The sequence below is a fragment of the Malaya genurostris genome, chromosome 3 (assembly GCF_030247185.1).
Source record: "Malaya genurostris strain Urasoe2022 chromosome 3, Malgen_1.1, whole genome shotgun sequence".
Taxonomy (NCBI): Eukaryota; Metazoa; Arthropoda; class Insecta; order Diptera; family Culicidae; genus Malaya; species Malaya genurostris.
In genome coordinates, this window is record NC_080572.1 from 1,115,157 (window position 1) to 1,138,508 (window position 23,352).

Here is a 23,352-nt window from a genome sequence, read left to right on the forward strand (position 1 = left end):
TACAACTGAGACCAAGAAAACATTCAAATATTTCCGGTTTACTATCCAGGGCTATTCAAGAAAATTTCCTACCCGCGAAAATCCTTGAACAAATCAGAAATTGAACCCGATATCTTTGTCAGTATCAGCCAGCAATTCACCAGGCCCTTCCCACCGAACCAGTTTATCGCTACAAACATCAAGCCCAATTCCATCAACAACTTTCGATCTCGATTAGTTTCCGAAATATAATCAATAAATCATGAGTCAAATCTTACAAAACGGAGATTCGAACTTTCCACGCAGAATGCTAAAACTCTCAAAAACATATCCAGTTCCAGTCATATTCAAATTCCAGATTGACTCTACCTGCTTTGCGCGCGCGAGGCTCATACTTTTGTAGACAACTCATGTTTTTTAAACTCTGAAACAAACTTTTAAAAATCCATCATCATACCGAACATAATAACCTAATGCGTCTTACTTGAAAAAAAAAAACAAAAATAAAATAAATACAATCTTCGTCATGTTACACAATTTTCAAAAAAAATCAAATTGCACTAATTTCTTTAAGATCTAATTACATAATATATTTTAGGTGTGAAATACATATATTTTTGAACTGCCTTAATGTTTCAGCTCGCTTGATTTAAGTAAATTCTCATGTAGTTGCATCTGTTTCACTTACATTTTATTCTTAGAACATATGATCATTTCATAAACATGAATTATGAAAAACATTCTATATATCGATTTATTAATTTTAGTTGCTTGACGTAAAGCCGCCATAACTAAGTTCAGTTTTTGCAATAACTGAGCGGAAACATATATTGGAGAAGCCAAATGAATGAAAAACTAACAGAAAAGATAAATTTTTGGAAAAAGATACGCTCAGAGACAGGACTCGAACCTGCATTCTTTTGCATTCCGTGCATACGCGCTACCATTTCGCCACTCTGAATATATGAATAAGAGATTAATCCATATATTGATCGTTGGTAAATTTGTAAATATCTCTCATTCTTGTTTACGGCCGTATGCGATACGTTCGAAAATATATCAAATTCGTCTTTCCGTTAACTTTCGAATCAATCACACTTTTAAACATCGTGCATGCATGAAAACAACGCCCATCCAACTTTAAACTATCAGTTCTGGTACAGACTTGAGTTGTAATTAAAAATGTTTGATATCATTTGTTATTTGACTTGTTTTTTTGGTGGATATTTTAACAAAGTGGGCCAAAATAAAATCAATCCTATAGTGGGCCAAAATACCTCTGCTATCGTATTCACTAGTATGACCTACAGAATGAAACAGTTATCTCATCGGTTAGGCCATCTACGAGAAACTGGTATAATCGATGTCGATTCGTATAGCCATCAACTAACATGACGTACAAACTTTTCTAGTTTTTATTCAAATTTTGAAAATTTCATACGATTTTGACATCGACGATATCTAAATGACTGTGTAAATTTTTGTTGAATCAGAAAATGTACACTATTTTTTGGTAGTAGATCGAAAAAAAATCTTGTGATTTTATATCTTATAAGATGCCCATAAATGGAGCGTCGTATTTCGTACAAATTTATATTCAAGAACATGTAAAATTTGATGATTTGAAAATTACATGGATTCAAATCGAATGAAATAAAAATCAACAAATCGATAGTATCAGCGCAACTTGAACCGAGAAATACTAGATCACAAAGCACGTCAGTTAATTAACAGAGCCAACGAAACACATATCTGCATGATGAATAATTGATACATATAAATCCATACAGCGGCTCTTGGTAGCCGACTGCAAGTTACCCTCGGAGTCTGTAAAATTATGTAGGAATGTAATATTTTGCGTCATTTGACAAGTTAAGTTTTATTAATTGTATCGTTTGTAAAATCATGTCACCTGTAAAAATCAAAAATCATTTCCCTTGTAAAAATCATTTTCTGTGCATAAGACCTATCATTTGACCCTAAAACTGGGGAATATCGGTTCTGCAATCTCTGCAGAGAGCGGTGAGCAAGATTCATTTTCGAGCATATGATTTTTATCTCCCATCCAGCCAGGATTACCGGAATCGGTTTGCTTAGCTCCCTACTGATAATGGCTATCGATTTGTGTAATTTTGAGGCCAGTTTGATCATTCTTACATCTTCTGTTTCGCAGCTTTAAGTGGCGATGTACAATATTTAACACACTTTACCCTACCTACCAGAAAGTCCATATGGGACCACCAGATCTTTCATTTGAACCTAAGCATGTGAGATTCATTTTGGAACATATGAACACCATTTCTAGTGCAAAATTGATTCAGGCATCTCCGAGAAAACCTAATGTGACAAACATACACACACATACATATTTTTATTAGTCGATTTTTCAAGTGATTGCATAACCTTCTTATATAAGAAAAGACAAAAAGGTTCATACAAAGTAATAATTTATATTATCTGAATAACAGGAAACATGAATATATCAAGAAAAATAATATATAAAATAATAATAAATATACTTACGAATGTAGCTTTGATTAACTATCCTTCAATTTAATGTCATTTTTTTCAAACCTGGCCTGAATTTACATACCTTTTATTCAAATTCCAGTGAAATAAAAACCTTTGCTTGAAGAAGATAAAGCAAGAAATACAGTATGTTGTTAAGAAAAACTTTATTCTTTCGACAAGCTGCTTTTTTCACAAAACATGTATAAATTTTGTATAGTGCAATCCAATACAGATGTACTGAAACAGTGTAGTTAAACTTATAATATGTTACCAAAAATAATCAAAAACTAAGCATGTATGCAATTTTCCATCAAACTTCGACGAAATATTGATCAAAATTAATATTTCAATATGAAATCATGCTTAACATTTGTTTGAGCATATATTTTTGAAAAAATAGCATGTTTGAAATTAAATTGGAAACGCACCTTTGATAAACTGGTTGCACTGAACATATAAATTCAGTGGAATCAGCAGGTGTAGCACCGGTTGCATCACACGAGTGTTAGTGTTCCATGCTGTAATGGAAAAAAAGTTTCACACCTCCAAAGTTATTAGCAGGTAGCTGCACCTTTCTTGTCAAATTATTATTAACGTTTTTCTTCAGGTGTAAGATCATACTTGAACCGGTTAATATATCAATGTAGCAATGAAAATACTGACTGCGCTTGTGATAGAGTAAAATGAATAGTGCGGAACGGGAACGATTTTCAATGGTATTTCTTATATCATTTATTCAAAGCAGGGCCCTCACATTAGCATGCTAGATCTACGACTATTGTTACCTATAGCCTTCATCTTCATCACTTAAAAATTAACTTTAATTGTATCCATTGATATCCATACTACTTTTTGTAAGTGCAAACCTACCTTCTTAATTTTTGAGGGGAACTATGATATACGTATCGAATATGAAGTAAGTAATACACCAATTTCTAGCACCAGGAAACTTGGTTTACACTTGATCCATAATCAATAGTAGCTTTTAAACGAGTCTAGCCTGTTGGAAAAAACGAGCCTAACCGACGAGATGCAATCACCCAGGCATTTTCTGAACTCTTCAAGCTGAGCCGAGTGGTTTTCCATCAAATACGTATCGTTTCTATAGAGAAAGGCAAAAAGCCTGACACTGACGTGGAAAATGAGCATCCTTTCAAGCGCTGTGGCACAGTCAAAAGAAACATCGACCAGAAATGGATTTTTTCCGTTTCGCACCTTTGCGGTCTGGACTATTTACACGTTTCGATAGCTTTTCACTCGGTTCCATCTGCTAAGACATGACAGGAAGGTAATTTTTGCCCCGTCATTAATATGTATTTGGCACCGGTACCGGCATATCGTCGGCATTTGATGCCAACCGTTTGCACGTCCTCGGTGAAACATAATCTGAAATGTAAGTGATATTGGAATTTCCTGTAGATTGTCTGGCATTCGATGGCTTGGCCATCGAATTGCGGGAAACTGTAAAAGGCGATGATTTGCCATAACTTTTACTGGAACCGTTGAATTGCACTAACCTTGAAACCGATGAATACAGGATAGCGATATTCATTAATGTATGTTACTTGCAAAACTGAACAAACATCTCTACAATGATAATCCGCTTCTGTTGGCTTGCATGCAAATCATAACTAATAGGTCATAACCTTACGCATCATTCTCAATTTACGTGACGGTAATGATATTCATCAGTAAAACCCCGTACGCTTGCACTCGACGTATTCTTGATGGCAGCTTGCCATGATTTATTAACTGAACCGTCATGCCATCCGGTGTTATCGATAATGGCAACACAGTTCCACGTTTCCACAAGATTTCCCCAGCTGACACGTGACTCTAGGACGTGATTATAGGCAATCTGTTCAATGGAACATATATTTCCGAGTCGATGGAACTCGAGCCAATGTTGTCTCATGAATCATACCCAGCATTGTATGGCAGAAGTGATCGAATTTGTTCCGATAGAATTCGTGCATACATACGAATATCAGAGGATGTGATGTATGACGAGTCGAGATTAAATTATTACCTCGATCAAAGACCGATGAAACCGACCCGGTGAGTTGAGCTAATAAATTAAATCAGTTGCATTTAATGTAGCCGTTGCAAGAATTTCTATTGTGTCAAGAAGTTCTGCTTTACTACCAATATTCATTATTAATAATATATACATGTTCTTCTCTATTATTAATTTCCAGATAATACCGGCAATGTTCCACACTGCATCGATATGGCTGACGCTAGCGCTGGCCGTGCAAAGGTAGGTAAATTATAAGCCTGGCACACGATTTTCAGTTATTAACATGAACTCTTCATGCGATATATACGCGTACCACTTTGTTCTTTGCACTGATGAAAGGCTCTTTTTATTTGGAGCGCAAACATTGAAGTTATTCTTTCTCAATATTGTTCTTATAGTTTCGGCAGACTTTTACTTTATTTCGGATTTTTAAATCTGTAGTAATCTCTGCTGCACTAGTTTTTAGAGTTTTCTATATTCTTTTATTTGTTAGTATTTTTTTTTGCGACTGGTGTTTTTGGGGCATTTGCGATGCGCATTTCTTCAACAAACATTCTTATCACAATAGACACGAATCAACCTCCAGCTTATGTCTCTTAAAAAAAGAAAATCAATTAACTTTTTATCACGTACTGTGCAGTGGATCGCGGTTTATTCCAAATACTTGAGGTCTCTAAAATTAGCAAAATTTACACTTTGATCACAATTTGCACCAGTAAACGATGAGAATCCTATATCTTATACTTAATATACGACTTAATATACGAATACAAGGCAAATCTAGAAGAATTTTACCCTTCGTCGCTCTAAATGACGGTGTGAAATTCTATAGCAACCTACAGGACTACGAGATTTTTTTTATGAGTGACATTATTTGACACATACTCACACACAGACACATACATTGCTCAGCTCGATGAACTATGTCGAATTATATAGAACATATTGTCTAAACTTTCTATATGAGAAAGCCAATAAGTGCACTTTGATTGAAAAGCATCGTTATCATGATCTTGTAATAACACTAACATGTAGGTACAAATTGAATAAAACGATGAGAAATTCACATATTTTTCTCCTGAAAAATATAAATTTTAATGTGGCAACCCTGCACGCTATACGAAATTGAACAAAGCATCCTGTGAATGGAGCAAAGCCGCACGTACCGTCGCGTGCCAGTTTTGCATCGTCATTTTTTCGATTATAGAGATTTTAACATTGTTGTCATTCATCTCTTCGGGCCAGAAAAGTTTTCTGATTCTATGTGCGCTGGGTTGGGAATCGAACCCAGGTGGGCAGCGTGAAAGGCATCGACTTACCCGTTCCCCTGCATCGTCATTTTGAATTTGAATGTTATGACACTCCTCGCCCTATAACTTCGGAACCGGAAGTCGGATCAGGATGAAATTGCACAAGATGTTTAAAAACATTGAGAATCTTAATTTGAATGATGAATCGTGAAAAACGGCTCGTGAAATTGAAAATTTTCACTAATCGTACTGTAATACCGGAACCGGAAGTCGAATCTGCACCAACTTTGCGGGGACTTTTTAAAGAATTTCAAGACTTTATTTGCTTCTTAGTTTGTGAAAATTGGTCAAGAAATTTCCAAGAAAATCGATTGCAAATTTTTTCATAAATTTTCACATATTTCCTTGTAATTCCGGAACCGGAAGTCGGATCCAAATGAAACTCAGGAAAATTGAATAAGGTCATAAAACCTTTTATTTGAATCTATGTTTGTGATAATCGGTTCAGCCATCTTTGAGAAAATTTAGTAACATACACACACATACATATACACACATACACACACACACATTTTGTGATCTCGACGAACTGAGTCGAATGGTATATGACACTCGGCCCTCCGGGCCTCGGTTCAAAAGTCGGTTTTCACATAACCTTTGCATAACCTTTCTATATGAGAAAAGCAAAAAGTGTGCAATTTTTGAGTGTAAGAGCAACCCATAACTGTTCAACACTAGTACAGTTCGGAACATGTAGCAAACGAGAATGAAAATTTGAGCGACAGGCCAACAGAACTACGCCGCCGCTTTTTTAAAGCTATTCAGATCGTTCCGATCTTGCCTGTATACCGAAAACGCATTTCCAAAAATTTGCTTTGATAGTGTGCTACTGTTCAGCCAGGTTTCGATGAATATCTAACATATATGTCATAGGCACGATCAGCGCAAGCTAGACGGTTTTGATCGATACAGCTAAAGACTGTCCCAGAAAGTATGGACGCAACCAAAAACCGCTGTCATTTCGCAATGGTTCAGAATCTATCGATACAGCTATTCATTCCTCCGATATTCTGGTAGTAGATTTCTAAACAAGTGTTTGACTTTGTCGAGTTGGATACTGATAATGTACGGATACGACTTTGTAGCGCTGTAGAAAAATGAAAGTATAGCGATTTTTGCCTTTCTCACATAGAAAGGTTATGCAATCACTGTGAAAACCGACTTTTGAACCGAGGCCCGGAGGGCCGAGTGTCATATACCATTCGACTCAGTTCGTCGAGTACGCAAAATGTCTGTGTGTGTGTATGTGTGTGTGTGTATGTGCGTATGTGTGTATGTAACGTTTTTTTGCACTAACTTTTCTCGGAGATGGCTGAACCGATTTTCACAAACTTAGATTCAAATGAAAGGTCTTGTGGTCCCCTACAAAATTCCTGAATATTATTTGGATCCGACTTCCGGTTCCGGAATTATGGGGTAAAATGTGCAAACAATTGTGAAAATAAGTGCACTAACTTTTCTCAGAGATGGCTGGATCGATTTTCACAAACTTAGATTCAAATGAAAGGTCTTGAGGTCCCATACAAAATTCCTGAATATTATTTGGATCCGACTTCCGGTTCGAGAGTTATGGGGTAAAATGTGCAAAAAAAATAAAATACGTGTTTTAACTTTTCTCATAGATGGCGCGACCGATTTCCACAAACTTAGGTTTAAATGAAAGGTCCTGTGGTCCGATGCGTTATTCCTGAATTTCATGCGGATCCGACTTCCGGATCCGGAAATATAGGGTAAAGTGTGTTTAAAATTGTACACCATCACTGAAAATGGGGAAAAACCTTAAAAAAATTTCTAAATCGACCTCAAATCTTTTCCAATTTGATGGTTTTTATCAGTAGACGGTCAAACAAACCGATTTCGGTTATTCTTTTAAGAATCGAAGAAAATTTTTTTTTGCCTTTCTCATATAGAAAGGTTATGCAATCACTGTGAAAACCAACGTTTGAACCGAGGCCCGGAGGGCCGAGTGTCATATACCATTCGACTCAGTTTGTCGAGTACGCAAAATGTCTGTGTGTGTATGTGTGTGTGTTTGTGTGTGTGTGTGTGTGTATGTGCGTATTTGTGTATGTAACGTTTTTTGCACTAACTTCATGGGGTAAAATGTGCAAAAAAATGAAAATATGTGTTCTAACTTTTCTCATAGATGGCGCGACCAATTTTCACAAACTTAGGTTCAAATGAAAGGTCCTGTGGTCCCATACGTAATTCCTGAATTTCATCCGGATCCGGAAATATAGGGTAAAGTGTGTTAAAAATTTTATACCATCACTGAAAAGAGCGAAAAACCTTAAAAAGTTTTCTAAATCGACCTCAAATCTTTTCCAATTGATAGTTTTTATCAGTAGACGGTCAAACAAATCTATTTCGATTATTCTTTTAAGAATCGAAGAAAAATAATTTTGAAGAATACCACAGTATTATATATGATAGTTTGATTGATATGAGAAAGGCATCATTACACCACTAGGTGGATTAAAACAGGTTTTTTTTCTAGCATGGTTGTACCGTGCATCCATTTTATTTTCTCTATTACTTTAAACACTGCCTACTTCCGAATCATTTGACTTCAATCATTTTGGTCACAGATTTCAAAATGAAGGGTTCTTATTAGCTCTCTACACAGTAAATTCTATAATAACTATCAACTTGAAAGTGCTTTGCCCTACAAGTTTCCGCTGGTATCTCCGCAACATTGTAATTGAATCCATTCGGAACCTAATCAAAACCACATAACCTAATCGCATATACGAAGTATATCCGATAAATCCTACCCCTTCACAGCCATATCAGCAAGTTCCATTAAGATAATTGATATTGATTAAAATCAGTCACATTTCTCGATAATCGTTCCCTGCCATTGGGCCGCATGCAGTGCAACATATGTCGCTTGTTCGAATAATTAATCCGAACCGATGTAGCAATCTAAAATGCAAGCTCCCGACCGAGTTACTACCGCGATAACAATTCCACCAGTTTCATTGCACTGCGGTCTACTTGAAGATCGTAGGTTGAAATTGGATCTGGAAACCCACAAATCAAGAAGGATGTTTAATTGATTGGAAGTGCTTCGACAACCTCGACAGTTCACTCGCGGCCAATCAGTAGAATCGACGACTCAAGTGGCAAGGAAAAGAGGCAGTGTGGTGTTGCACGGAACAGGTAGTACAGCTTGAAAAAACACATTATTAACTTTATCTACCACTTGCTTTCCACAAACAAACATTTGTGCTGCTTTGCTTTTCACGAGCTCGGATAAGCAGCTTGTTTTGATGTTGTTCTTTTCGAGCCCGTTTAATTAGATGCACTTTTCCTTCTGACCAAGTTGGTTGGAAAAAGGTAACGTCAAGTTTTCGCCATCCCATCAACGACTGTTAGCTAATTAGTCTAAATAATGGTGGGAATAATCGCTCGGAAAGTTGCTAACTGGCGAGGAAAAATCCAACAACTTGCAGTTATAGAGCGGAAAACTTCGGTGGTTAAGATTTGTTTGGTCTTTTCTTTATGCAAAAACATCTAGATAACGAACCGAATTCGTGATATTTTTTAGACCGTAATTAGATTGTAAATGAATATAATTTGTTGCTATTCTCTATTTCCCAGGTACGTTTACGTTTGTCACGCACCCATCGCCCGAACGTGGTGCACGATTCCCAGAGTCAAAAGGTGTATCGCCTATATCTGTTTGGCAGCACTAATTCACCAGAGCACCAGATTTTTTGATAAGTAAGTACATTTTTTGTTATGGTGAAGTAATTTAGATATTGTATGACCCTGAACATCGAGACAGACAGACCGAAATTAGGTAATAGGTACTATCGTCAACAAAACGAAACGAGATACTGTGATATAGAAAATGAGGTCACTGTCACAAGTCACTGCCTGAAATGAAGTGGAACAATGTGCCTAAAAAGTTACTGTACCTAATCGGAACTATCGAGATTGTCGGTCACTTCGTTTGGTTTCCTTGTTTTCCAAACTATCTACCTTACGGCTCCATTGGAACACGAAGCGAAATGGGCCTAATTTGAAACAACTAATTGTATGGTTGAAGTTCAAACTCTTATTTTTCTTGAGCCAACATTTAAAATTGTTTGTCTTAAGCCAATGACTGAAGCTGACCCAAATATATTTCTAATAGGTTTCCAATAATTTAATCTTATTTTTCATGATTTAAATTGTTTGATTTTACGTCAAAATTTTATTATTTTTAACCATATTCAAAGCTATCCTACTCAAAATTGAAATTATCAGAACCTAGTTTTGGACAATAAATATAAGTTGAATCAAAGTAAACGTTATATACAGACAACCCAAGTTTTCAGTTAGATGAATTTGCACCTTTTGTCGTGAATACGACTGACTTTACTATGGGGTGATGATGATGACTCATTTATGTACGATTCAGACGATCCGTCTCCGTCACCGTCAACATTAATTACATGCATTCTTATGGAGCCATTCACACGTAACGTCAACCGCCACGGAACGTCTTGACGGACGGAGCGTGTGAACGTTCCGGTAAAGAAAGTATTAAACTAATTTTGACGGAAGCTGACGTTCCGGTGACGGTAACGGAAGAAGGCGAACCATCTGAATCGTACATTAATCAGCTTCAATATGGCAGACTAGACAATCAAGAACAAACTCTAAATTAAAGAGGAAAATTATGCTGTAAACACAACCCCATATCAAATGAAAGTGTGTACGTGTGTTTATTCTCACCTGTCCTATACTAGTGTATAGAATCTATCCTTCAGTAAATATGTTCAATGAATCGGAAAACAAATAACATGGATTGTACAATTCAGTTTGCAACAAATCAATTTACGCCAGCCCCATGTGTGACAAAAGCAATTATCATTCGTAGCGAGAAATAGTGTTCCTGAATGAACAGACAGTGAATGGGAGGTAGCAGTTATCGAAGCAGGCGTTGCAAGGTTTTCATGGCCTCTGCTTGTTCTTGCAAACCTCACAGAAAACAGACAGAGCGAAGTTGGAAGATGGGGTAAAAGGTACTCCCGGGGTAAAACGCGGGGTAAAATTTTATTGAACCTGAAAGTCCACCATAACTATATTACTTTAAAATGTTTGTAGCTATAATCCATCATATCTAGAAAAATAAACTAAACCTAATTATGTCGTTATTATATGTAATTTTTGGTGTTTGTTTCAAAGTTATTTTCCATAGTTATGAAGACGTTTTTAATTATGCAACCAGTGATTTTTGTTTCAATCCTTCGTTTTCCAAAAAATAGTTCTAATAAAGATTATGTGTTTGCAATTGAAGTGAATAATCGTTAATGACATCGTCGCATGTTTGTGGGAGTAAAATGACTCTAATTGTGTGCTTAGGACTTCGCCTTCAAAAGTTTTTTCATAAGTTAGTAATTCAATGAATAATATTTAACAAGCCTACATCCGGAAAGTACGAAAGTCTTCCACGAAAAGACTAAATCTTTTTTTTTAATTTGAAGAATAAGCTTTATAAGGGTGCCTTTCGCTCCGATGTTGTCGTGCGTTTTGTCTGATTGTTTTGATATATACCCGTGGTTAAAGATCATCCTGCCTCTATGTTCAGATACCTATAGCTGCCCTTACACGAGACAATATTATTGTCAATACAAAGAGTATTGACAATACTTTCGATCGTGGAGTGTAAACTTCATTGGATTGACGAAAATATTGCCAAAAAATCAAAACTGCTCATCAATCCTACAATAATTTCTCTCCAGAGCGGAAACAGTTAAATATGTACAATGACCTTTTCTCTCAATGTTTCGATATTCAGTTGCAATATTTAAAACGGATCAGGGTAATTTCGCCGAAAACAGTTTTGCCGAAATTCATTTCGCCGAAAGGGTTATTTCGCCGAATGACATTTCGCCGAATGGGTCACTTCGTCGATTGCCATTTCGCCGAAAGCCATTTCGTCGAAAGGGTCATTTCGCCGAATCCTGAAATCGTCCTGAAATCGTAATTAGAATTGATTAAAATTAAAGACAAACGAAAGATGATAGCGTTAACGCCCGTTTTGTTAACCTACCATTGTACTTTTTGAATAATGATTGATTGTTGTACTCTTGAATAAAGATTGATTCATGAACCTCAGAAAGTAGTTCCCAAGAAAACTTGTTGACTATTAGCTAGTAAGCATCAAAGCAATTGCATAGGTGTATCTACTAGGCAAATGTAGGTGGTATTTTCCGTTTATTAAGTGAAAATGAAAAAATACTAATGCGGCTACGCCACATCGTTTTGGTTCATGTGCTGTCCGACCTCGCTACCGCTCGTTCGGACCTAACTAAAGCAAAGAAACCTAGCTTTGAGTAGACCGGGCAAACGAGGCGGTTACAGGTTTGTATGCAAGAGACCGCCGCTTCCGACGGCGGGTCGGCTTCGGTTATGTGGCTGCGCCACATCAGTTATACAGGAGACATAACATGCAGGAGATATGACCCTTACGGCGAAATGACCCTTTCGGCGAAATGGCATTCGGCGAAACAACTTTCGGCGAAATGGCTTTCGGCGATATGACCCGCTCCCATTTAAAACTCCAAACGCTTGATTTTTTCGAAAAACGCGGACTCAAGTTACCAAACCAATTGGATTGACGGTATTGACAATACTTTGGATTGACAATAATATTGTCACGTGTAAGGGCCGCTTATGACTTCGCGTAATTTAAAATGTATATTCTTGGTGTTTTTCATGATCGGGCGTTTTACGCCACACATATTTCAAAGCATACTTTTTAATCGCTTCTAAAAAACAAGATATTTTATGTATTTTTAAAAGCACACTGCGAGCATTTGTTCATGATTATGAGAAATGATGGTGACTGAAGATAGTCATGCCTGCAACTTTCATGTTTTTTTTAATTAAGATATATAAACCTTTCCTTAGAAAAGCAAAGTCTTGGCATTACATTCCTTTTGTGGAATTTGGCCATTTTGTTTCAACAGACTTCGCCGCCGATTCATAGCGTACAGAACCATTGCATGGCTAGTAACATACGATCCTACTGGCACTAAGAACCCTTCCAGGTCGGGGCTCGAACATATGATGCATAGGGGGTTGCCGGCAGCCCACCGTAACTTTTGACAGAAAGCAGATAGCGTCAATCCGACAAATGTTATGTGTGTGTAATAACAGCGGGTTCTTTTTGTACCGAATTGCGAAGCAAACAGTCACTTGTACTTTTTGCTGCGTTCAAAATAACTTTTAATTACGTGAATATCAACACTAAAGTTTTTCCTGACGTTTTTTTAGAGTATCATGAATTGAAGAGTATCAATCGGAAAGGTGAGTGGATTGAATATTTATGAGGTGAAATAGATATACTTCGTGATTTAATACCGGATGCTATCAAAATTTTCGCAATCAAAGATTTGTTTTGTCATTTTCAAAATGTCTACCAATTTCGGTTACCGGCACTCGGGTCTAAACGATGAAACAAATCATCATTTTTGCGAATATTTTCCAGAATTATCGTTCAACAAAATAAATTCAAATGTTTTGCATGTTAAAAAGCATCATTCGAACAACATTTTGTAATTTTTTCGTGGAAAAATATTGAGAAATAAGTCGGTGAAGAGGTAGTTTTGAGGACGCTTCTAGAAAATCATGATTTGTGGTGTCCAGATTAATCAGAAGTGAACAAATGAACGCAACATGGTTAGAGTAGAAGTTTTTCTAGACTCCAACGTTTCTGTTTGTTTTTTTTTTTTTAATTTTCTAAATTTTTGGTGGTGGTTCAAAGTAAAAACTACGATTATTCACGAAAAAAATCCACCATTTTGTAGCTGGTAAACCTCCCCAAAGTAACAAACAACGAAAAGGAAAACGTTGGGGTCTGGTTTATTATATGTAAAAAGTGTGTGCAAAATTTGAAAAAATTGGTGCAGTAGTTTTTGAATGACGATGGACACGGACTTTCAAAACCTGCTTTCGAGGAAAACGCGTTTAAAGGTTTTTGTCTATAAAATCATTGGGAATAATTAATTTTTTTAGGGAGCCCGTGGGGTCTAACATTTTCAAAAGATCATAATTTTTTTGTTAATGATTTATTATAACGAAACATTTCAAGAATGTTTTGTCAAGTTTTGAAGTCGATCGAAGTAGAAATCTTGGGCCTGCGCGCCGAGCTCTTGCTTCTTCGTAGAATGACATAGCCATAGATAAAGGTCCATAACTTCCAGAGTTTCGTTCCAATAGGCTTGAAAATTTCACAGAAAATGCTTCAAATGTTTTACTATAAGAAAATATAAAGAAAATAATAAATGATTTTTCAAAAGTGTTAGATCCTACTCGCCCCTTAAGCGAAATTTCTTGGGGTGCCGGTAATCGAACACCTTTTTGAAAATGGCCAAAATTTATCGCTTTAAAAAATTGATAACAATTTTTTTCATTCGAATGAACCAACTTAGTTTCTTAATCAGTTGTTAGCCAGGGACTTTAGCTTTCCATTTCAGTAGAAAGTAGTGTCGACCTTTTTTAGCTTGGTGGGACGTTGTAAAATGAGTTTTACTTTATCAAATACGATTTGCTCTCAGTTAAAGATTCTCAAGATTCAATTACTTAGTTTACTTTGAAATAGGCCTGGACAATACCATCATTGATTGCGATAAAGTCAATTAATTTCAATTAACTATAGGTTTTGAAAATAAATTACATTGCTACGAAGATATAAGGTTTGTGCAATTTAATTTAATTTCTACGATTAAAATTTTTTTCTATTAAGTAAAGCCAGTAACAGAAATTAAATCGATATCGCATTTGGAATGAAAATTCGAACAAAATCGGCTGGCACTAGTTCACTGAGATTGGAGTTACTTATTTGAATATCAATCGAAGCATACTGTGAATTGCTAAATAAAACCTTATCATTATCGGTTTCTTTGCCAGATCCGGCTCCGTTTGAATGCATTGTTAGGTAAATGGTTTCGAATAGTACGCGTGGCTAACTTTGTGAAAAATGTCTTGTGACGTTTTCCATACCACATAGAGCAAAACCCGTATCGCGAACAGCTTCACTACGAAGCAAGGCACAAATCGTCATTTTCAATCCCATTTGGGGATTGTGTCAAACGCAAGCGACCAACAACGACGCCATAATACATATTTTCACCTCCGAAGAATGGGATTAACGAAGTGTTCGAAGGGGCCGCGATTTCGCTTTCGAGACTCGTCAGTGCAGGATTTTACTTCAACGCCAGCTATAATGTCAATCACTAATGGAAATGATTTTCCATGACAAAGTGAAAAACTCGATTTTACTTCATTTGCAGTTGGCAGCTACTGCTGTATAGAACGAACTTTTTTTTATTAAGCAAAGTGAGAATTTTCATGCAAACGACTTCTACTTGGTATTTCAGCTTGGGAAAAACGATCGTTTCATTAAACAGCGGTTTCAGTGTTCTTGATAACAACATTTATCTGATTCATTTCATTTGATTCGTATTTTTATATCCCGTAAACTCAACTCAAGCTCCGGTATTTATCCTATTTCTTGAAATCATTGATTGAAGTGGTGAAAACTGTTATTTTTACTGTCCCCCAATTTAAGCTGCCAGTTTTTATTTTCGTTTTTTTTTGTCTTTGTTTTCGTTTTTTTTCTCTTTGTTTGCCTATATCTAGTCCTCCCGAATCTAAATTGAAATTTGGTAGCAAGAATCATAATAATATTGAGTAAAAGTTTGCATTAAAACAATTTCAATTTATATGAGCAACTGGAGATCAATTGGATCGCAAATCCAGTTGCTTAGATTACAATATTTTAAGAGTACAATAACGCCAAATGTCGCAAATACAAATCAATATGAATTTTAATGAAATTGGAATGCATAACAACTAATAGTGTTTGAATGAAAATAACATTTTGGAATATGCGGTTTTCAACAATAATAGAAATAATAACGTTTTAGAAACTATTAATTTTCATCTGAGCCAGTTATGAATTTACGCTTAGGGGCGTTACCCACGGTCCTAGGGCTGCACGATTTAAGTGGTGATATATTCTTCAGAATGTCATAATTTGAATTCGAAACATTCATTTTAAAGATTGGTTCTAAGTTTTTAATGAATTTACAAATAATTTTCTATTGAATAGAATGTAATTCAGTTTTTAAATAGCTTTTCTATTTGTACACGGATACAAATCCATTGCCGAAACTATGATTAAGAAATCATAAAAATCATGCAAGTCTTCTCATGAGATCATGGATATTACTGACGATATTGTAAGTCATATACCATTCGACTCAGCTCGACGAACTGAGCAAATGTCTCTCTCTCTCTCGCTCTTTCTCTCTCTCTCTCTCTCTCTCTCTCTCTGTGTGTGTGTGTGTGTGGTGTGCACTCACTTTTCTCAGAGGTGGCTGAACCGATTTTCACAAACTAAGATTTAAATGAAAGATCTCATGGTCCCATAGCCTGCTTTTGAATTTCATCCCGATCCGACATCCGATTCCGGAGATATAGGATGATATGTACAAACAAATTTACAAATTTTACAAACTAAGATTCAAATAAAAGGTATTATGCTCCCATAGTCTGCTATAGAATTTCATTTGGATCCGACTTCCGATTCCGGAGTTATATGGTAATATGTGAAAACTTGAGAAAAAGTTTGCACTCAATTATCTCTGGAACCGATTTTCGCAAACTAAGATTCAAATGAAAGGTCTTATAGTTTTCTAAAAATTTGCCATTTTTTGTTAACTGATAAACTGTGATCTTGGTTGTGCCATCGACGAGGAAATTGTGTCCAGGGGTGCTCCGTATTGTGCTTCAGAATGGAAACGAATATGCTCAAGTGTGTCATTTATGAGGAATAGGTGTCATATTAATGCCTTAGCATTTTTGATATGTGTGTTATGGTGCGATTAACGCGCAACTTCAAACGACCGCCACTCAATATGATGTTTCGAAGTTGGAAATCAATTGTAAACGGAATAAAAAAATAAACACAGTAGGGTTATTTTTGGTATTCAGTGTCAGATACTCAATATTTTAATACAATATACTCAAAAAGGGACAATTTTAACTCAAATTGGATATATGTGAAATGAAACTTCATTCAAAATTTGAGTACTAATTACTGAATTTTTGCCTCAAGTACAAATAAAGCATTACTCAGTAAATTTGTTAAATTTCGTTTAATTGGTTTAATCAAAATAAAGCATGAGATAGTAAGTCTAGCTTTAACTAAGTTCAAAACTGTTCCAATTTGGAGGTCGTATTGGTTGTTGGCAAACGAATCAACTTAGACTATTCCGGTCAACTGAATCCGGTTTCGAAAGAATTTGAAATGGTGATTGAAAGCGGCCAAATATCAAACTTCAAGATCGCCAAATCGATTTTCACAAACTTATATGTTCAAAGGAAAAATCTTACAGTTTCATACGGAGTTCCTAAATTTGTTGTGGATACTATTTCCGGAACTACAGGATGGACAGGATTTGTAAAATTTTTGAGATTAGGTCCGAACAAATTTTCCTGTTTCTATTCAATGAACAGTTGTTCTTGCGAATTTCACGGTAATATTTATGATGAAATGAGTAATATGAGAAAGACATCATTACACCACTAGGTGGATTAAAACAGATTTTATTATCGATACTTTTTTTTACGTTTCGTCTTAGAATCGTCAGTGCAGATAAGTTCAAATTGAACTGCTTATTGCAAACTTAAACAGCACAAACATAGGCTAACCCCTAAATGGCCATACCTGAATCCGCCAGTATAAGCCGAATACAACGTTTTCGTTCGGCACGTCAGGAAAGACGTGGTACCAAATGATTTAAGTTATTGTGTGATCCGGATGGGGATACGGTTTGGGGGTAAGTAGGGGGAAGAGAGATGGGGTTCGAGTTGGTGGGGTAGACAATCGGCAGAAGAGATGTGCGCTTAGTCGTCCTTTCCTTAGTGCCTCCTTCGCTGTTTCCGCCGGCAAGGCCTGCACCTTGGCGGGGGTGGGTCCGTCGCTGATGATACTTTTGAGGGGGGTCATTGTTCTGCGCCGTTCCTGAGTGCTTCCTGTTCCCTGTAGCGACCGGATTTGCTCTCTCATTTTAGCCATTTCTTGTAGGGCGTTAGCGAGGGCCGACTTCAGCTCGTCGATCTCTTTCTGTTCGTCTTTCTTAAGTTTTTCGATTCTGGGGTCGGTTCTTCTGCCCGATTCGGCTTTTTCGGTGCAGAGAGACTTGATTTCCTCCCGGAGGAGGGCGATGGTCCGAGTCTCACTATCGCTTCTTCCTCTTTGTAGCGGTCGCAGTTTCTGTCGCGTGCGGAATGGTTCCCGCCGCAGTTGACGCACTTTGGGGGATTTGGGTATTGGGTGCCCTCGGACAGTTCATGTTGGGCGCTACAGGAGAGGCAAATCTCGATCTTCGGACAGAATTTGCTTCCGTGTCCGAATCTGCCACAGTGGCAGCAGAGCATGAGCAGGGGGTAGTACGGCTCGACCGCGGTACGGATCAGACCAACGTACTGCGGTCGAACGGAGCCAGAAAAAGAAAAGACCAAGAGGGGGGTGTTCGAGCACACGCCGTGGGGTTGGAGCAAGTTTAGGAGAATTTCTGTGTCCCAGTTCTTGGTATCTAGGTCGTAGATTTTGCCTTGAATTTGGTTTAGGGTAGGGTGAGGGATAATTTCGACTTTTAGGCCGTTGATAAGCTCCTTAACTCCCAGGAGCGCGCGGTAGGCGGCTCGGGAGATGGTCCGGAGAATATAACGTGCCCCTCTAGTCTCTTTCGAGGCGGAAACTATCTTCTGAGGGTCTTTTCCTACCACTCTCTCGATGCTCTTCATGATAAGAAAGGGGTCAGCAGGGAGGCGGACGTCAGTTGCACCCTCCTCTCCGACAGCGCGCAGTAACAGGGTCTGTCTGTCGATCTCTTCGCCCGTCTGCATGTATGACGGGAGAGAGCTGCTGGGCAGGGGGTCCAGATTTGAGCCCCTCTTCTCCCTCCCAAGAGGGGTCTGGCCGGTCATGGTTTGAGTGAGGGGGGGAGGGGGGAGGTTTGGGTGGGTATCCACGGTGGTCGGGAATTTCTGCACTATCACTTCTACTACCGTATCCACGTGGTCGGGAGAAAAATTTCACTAAACACAAATACCACCGTTACCACCTATCTACAATGGTCGAGTGGGGTGGTTCACTTTGCTGTCTTTTCAGCAACACTGGCACTACACTCACACTATATATGGCGTTCCTTGCCGCGAAAAACGGGGTTATTTTTACTCACCGCGAGTGAGCGAACAGGCGAGTGAAAAAAACCGCGATATGAAAGATTCTGATTCGCGGAAAAACACTTTGGAATGTGCGCGCAGCGGAGCGATACGAAATGTCGACCGATGCGAACGAGTGTTCGTACTGAACTGAAAGGCTAAGCAAAACTTCATTGTGAAAAACAATCTCGAACTGAGGCTCGGAGAGGCTCTACCATTCGACTCAGTTCGTCGAATACGCCAAACGAATTTTCACCTGTATGCGTTGTACAGTGTTTTTTACAAAAGTTTGTATGATCTTATATTACGCATTATTTCCAAAGACACTCTCAAGATTACAAAGTCTCGTACAAATCAATAAAAATATTCTGTTCATTAATCGTGAATCATCATATTGCTCATAAAGAAATTTGAATAGTTACATTAATTAAATATTAGGTTAGTTGAATGCGATGCGAGAGTGTTGATTATCATGCATATTTGAACTCGATGTTTTTAACCTGCAAACAAACAGAAAACAACAGTTACGGTACATATAGCGACTAGACGGTTACTGTTTCGGGTCTACTAATCATTGAACTATAAATGACAATGAACCAAGTGCATCGAGGGGTCCTATTTAAATGATACATGAAAAATTATAGTCCACTCCATCTTGAGTTCAGCTTTGCTATATCTTCGATAAAGCCAGGTTTCAATTTGATTTTTTACATAGTCAAGATCATTACAAAATTGATTATAGTTGATAAAAAATAATTTCTGAGTTCGTAATTGACGGCCAAGTATGCAATAGAGCAACTCTACGCCAAACCGTCCAGAAATGGCAAAACTCTTGCATGACCTCCTTTGATTTGTATGAAACTGTGATCGGTATGACAAATAGAGTATTTTCATTAGTCTAGAGCAGTGCCGTAGTTGTTCAAATTTAATTGGTTAGTCGTTGACTTTGTTGATGGGGCGCCTGGATTTCCGTGGTACAGGGGCGCATTGCAATTGACTGAAGTTAGATTTTTTAACGGGGTTTGCTGTTTCTTCATCTTCGTATTTTTGTATACAACAGTTATATAGTTTTATTATCAGAATTATTTGTTGCGAGCGAGGCGCCGTATTTTCCTCAACAACTCATTTTTAACTCTTTTGTAAGTTTCATGAAGCTCTTCAATTGCCACACAAATCAACCATGAAGACTCATTTGCAACAGACATAAGTGTTATAATAATCTGAATGTTAATGTTTCTAAGTACCCAGGTATTTATTATTCTTTCAAATAATAGTTCCGATTGTGTGATTTTGAGATAGAGTTCAAAATCTACTTCTTCAAAACTGCACAGAAAGAAATTATGAATTTTACAGGTGACATAATTCTTACTAATTTACAGCCAAGCAGATATGTGCTTCTGTGGCTCAGTCGACTATCTGGTGTGCTTTGTGGTCTAATGTTTCCGTCTATCATCAAAAACCATTGTAAATTGCATATTGCACCAAATGCATGATACTTGAGAATTTTAGATCATGCCTAACGTGCAACCTAAACTGATGTACACAGAAAGAAATAATGAAATTTACACGAGATGTAAATCAATAGTAACATGTAAAAGACATGGGTTGAATCAAAATTTTGATTGAAAACCTTCATCGGTGCAAAACTAAATTGAATTGCATTGAATTTTCAATGAATATAACTGTATCTTTCAATTAACGCTTATTTTGCGATTAAATTGTATTGAAACGTACAGAATTGTAAAGTAATTTTATGTTCAATTACGTGCTCCAAATATGTGCATGAAAATAGATGTAAATTCACAAAATATTTTTATCTGTGTAGAACTCATCGATAACGTAAAAAAAACCTGTAAAATTGAATTGAATCATATGTAACAAAAAGTAAGTAAGTGTAAGTAAGTGAAATTTACGCGCTAAACATGTTAATTTCAATCAATCATGATGGAAAATACAACTGATAGAAAGAAAATGTCAATTGACGCAATATCCCACTCGAGCAGAATTTTACTAGCTCCTAATGTAATTTGCACTTGGCTACCAAGTGACGCTGTATGCGTTTAGAGGTATCAATTATTCACTAAGCAGATATGTGCTTCTGTGGCCCAGTCGATTAACTGGAGCGCTTTGAGATCTGGTGCTTCTTTTGTTCAAGTCTCGCGCAGTTGCTATCGATATTTTGTATTTTATTTCATTCGTTTTCAAGCCATGTAATTTTCATATCACACAATTCTACATGTTCTTGCATATAAATTAGTTTAAAACATGACGCTCCATTTATGTGCATCTTATAAGATGTAAAATCACAAGATTTTTTTGAACTGAGAAATTTTCAGATATTTTTACTGTATAAATGTCAAATGACGCAAAAATTGACGTAATTTGAACTTGGTTAGCAAGTGGGACTATATAAATTTGTATGGACCATTTACTCAGTCAACTAACGGACATACTTTGCTATTTAATGATTCTTGGTTGAAGTTACCATTGTTTGCTCTATGAATTTTTAGTTTTTGTTCATATCGTTGAATTTCATGCCATATAATTTTCAACACTCACAACATTACATGTTTCTCACGTAAGTTTGCGTGAAGCATCAAATAGTGCATGTTTTGATAATTCTGTGAAAACTTATTTCAATCTTAGTTTGTTTAAAATTGTAGATTGAAGACGGCATTCATTCCTAGCAGCTGTCCCGGATTGTTCTTCACTGTATCAAGCATATGTTTCAATTCCACGGTTCATGGCCCAAAATCTTTTTATAAGGTATTACAACTTGCATTTTTCCGCGCTTGACAAGTTGTTATTAATAATATATATTTTAAAATTCATAAAATCCAAGATGACGGCTTTTGGTTTGTGGATATTCTATCAACTCGCTATACAATTAGTGTTTTCGAAACAGGTTTGACAAGTAAGTTATTGTAATTAATGTCATATTATTCTCATGTGGTCAGCCGTAAAATTTTACTGTTACAATTATGCAAGTGACGTATTGAAAGTTTGCAAATCAACTAGTACGTGTGATTGTCGATATTCAGATATGTAGAAAAAGCATGTCAATTTTATTCGTATTTACGTCATCCAGTTATGTCTGACATTACTCACCAGTTTTTTCTGCTAAAAATAAAAGACACTATTCTGGCTTACTGGCTTTCCCCTAACGGAGACGATGGTTTTGAAAGAATGGGGGATATATAAGCTGGAAAGATTTGGTCAATCAATGCAGAAGCGAAACTGTGGAGGCTGCGTCAATTGTTACCCCCCGATAAATCTTGCGTGCTTAAGATTAATTTCTAATTTAAATAAGATGATCTTGGTTAATCTGACATAACTGTTTACAAATTGAAAAGGTGATGGTAGTTTATACCGAAGATAGTTTTTAATTTTATTCAAGTTTGAAAAAAAGAAATTTGACAGAATCTTCTAGTCATGTTTTTGAAAATATTAGTAATATGAAAAAGGCATCATTACACCACTAGGTTTTTCATTTTCACATATTACCTTGTAACTCCGAAATTCGGTTCCTGATGAAATTAAATAACAAGCTATGGGACCATAAGACCTTTCATTTGAATCTAAGTTAGTGATCGGTTCGGCCATCTCTGAAAAAGTGATTGCGGTGATGGCGATACCAAAAACCTGTTTTAATCCACCTACTGGTGTAGTTATGCCTTTCTCATACCAATCATACTATCATATATAATACTGTAGTATTCTTCAAAATAATTTTCTTCGATTCTTGAAAGAATAACCGAAATCGGTTTGTTTGACCGTCTACTGATAAAAACTATCCATTGGAGAAAATTTGAGGTGGAATTAGAAAATTTTCGCCCTTTTTTCAGTGATGGTATAAAATTTTTAACCCACTTTACCCTATATTTCCGGATCCGGAAGTCTTCTTGGTTAGGAAATTTATCAGAAATAAAAGAATAAAGAACGCAACAGCTGTTTCAACGAATTGTATTTAGCCATGAACTAACAAGACCTGCAAATTCATTTTGCGTATTTTTGCACTGCCACTTTCAAATAAAATATTCGTGGAAATTAAAATATTTAATACTTATCACCCTATTATCCCGGAATCCGTTGTAAGATTCAGATAAAATTCAATTGAAATTTCAGTTAAACTGTTATAATACTTTTCGTTTGAATTGAAATTTATGCAAATTAGCCAAACAATTATTGTGAAAAATTTATCAAATATTTTGACACACACCTACACGAACATTTTGCCATCTAGACTAATTCAAATGATATAGGGCAGTTGAACCAATAGTCGTCTCATTAGTCAGGACA

At 36.7% G+C, this 23,352-nt stretch overlaps 1 protein-coding gene across 1 annotated transcript in view; it reads left to right on the top strand.

Moving 5' to 3' along the window:
• LOC131439414 (sex peptide receptor) overlaps positions 1-23,352 on the top strand; it is a 142,438-nt gene that overhangs the window by 104,395 nt on the left and 14,691 nt on the right. The window contains exons 4-5 of the mRNA XM_058610383.1: positions 4,689-4,750; positions 9,424-9,546. Of these exons, the coding sequence (XP_058466366.1) occupies positions 4,689-4,750; positions 9,424-9,546 (185 nt within the window). The remainder of the gene's footprint in view (positions 1-4,688; positions 4,751-9,423; positions 9,547-23,352) is intronic.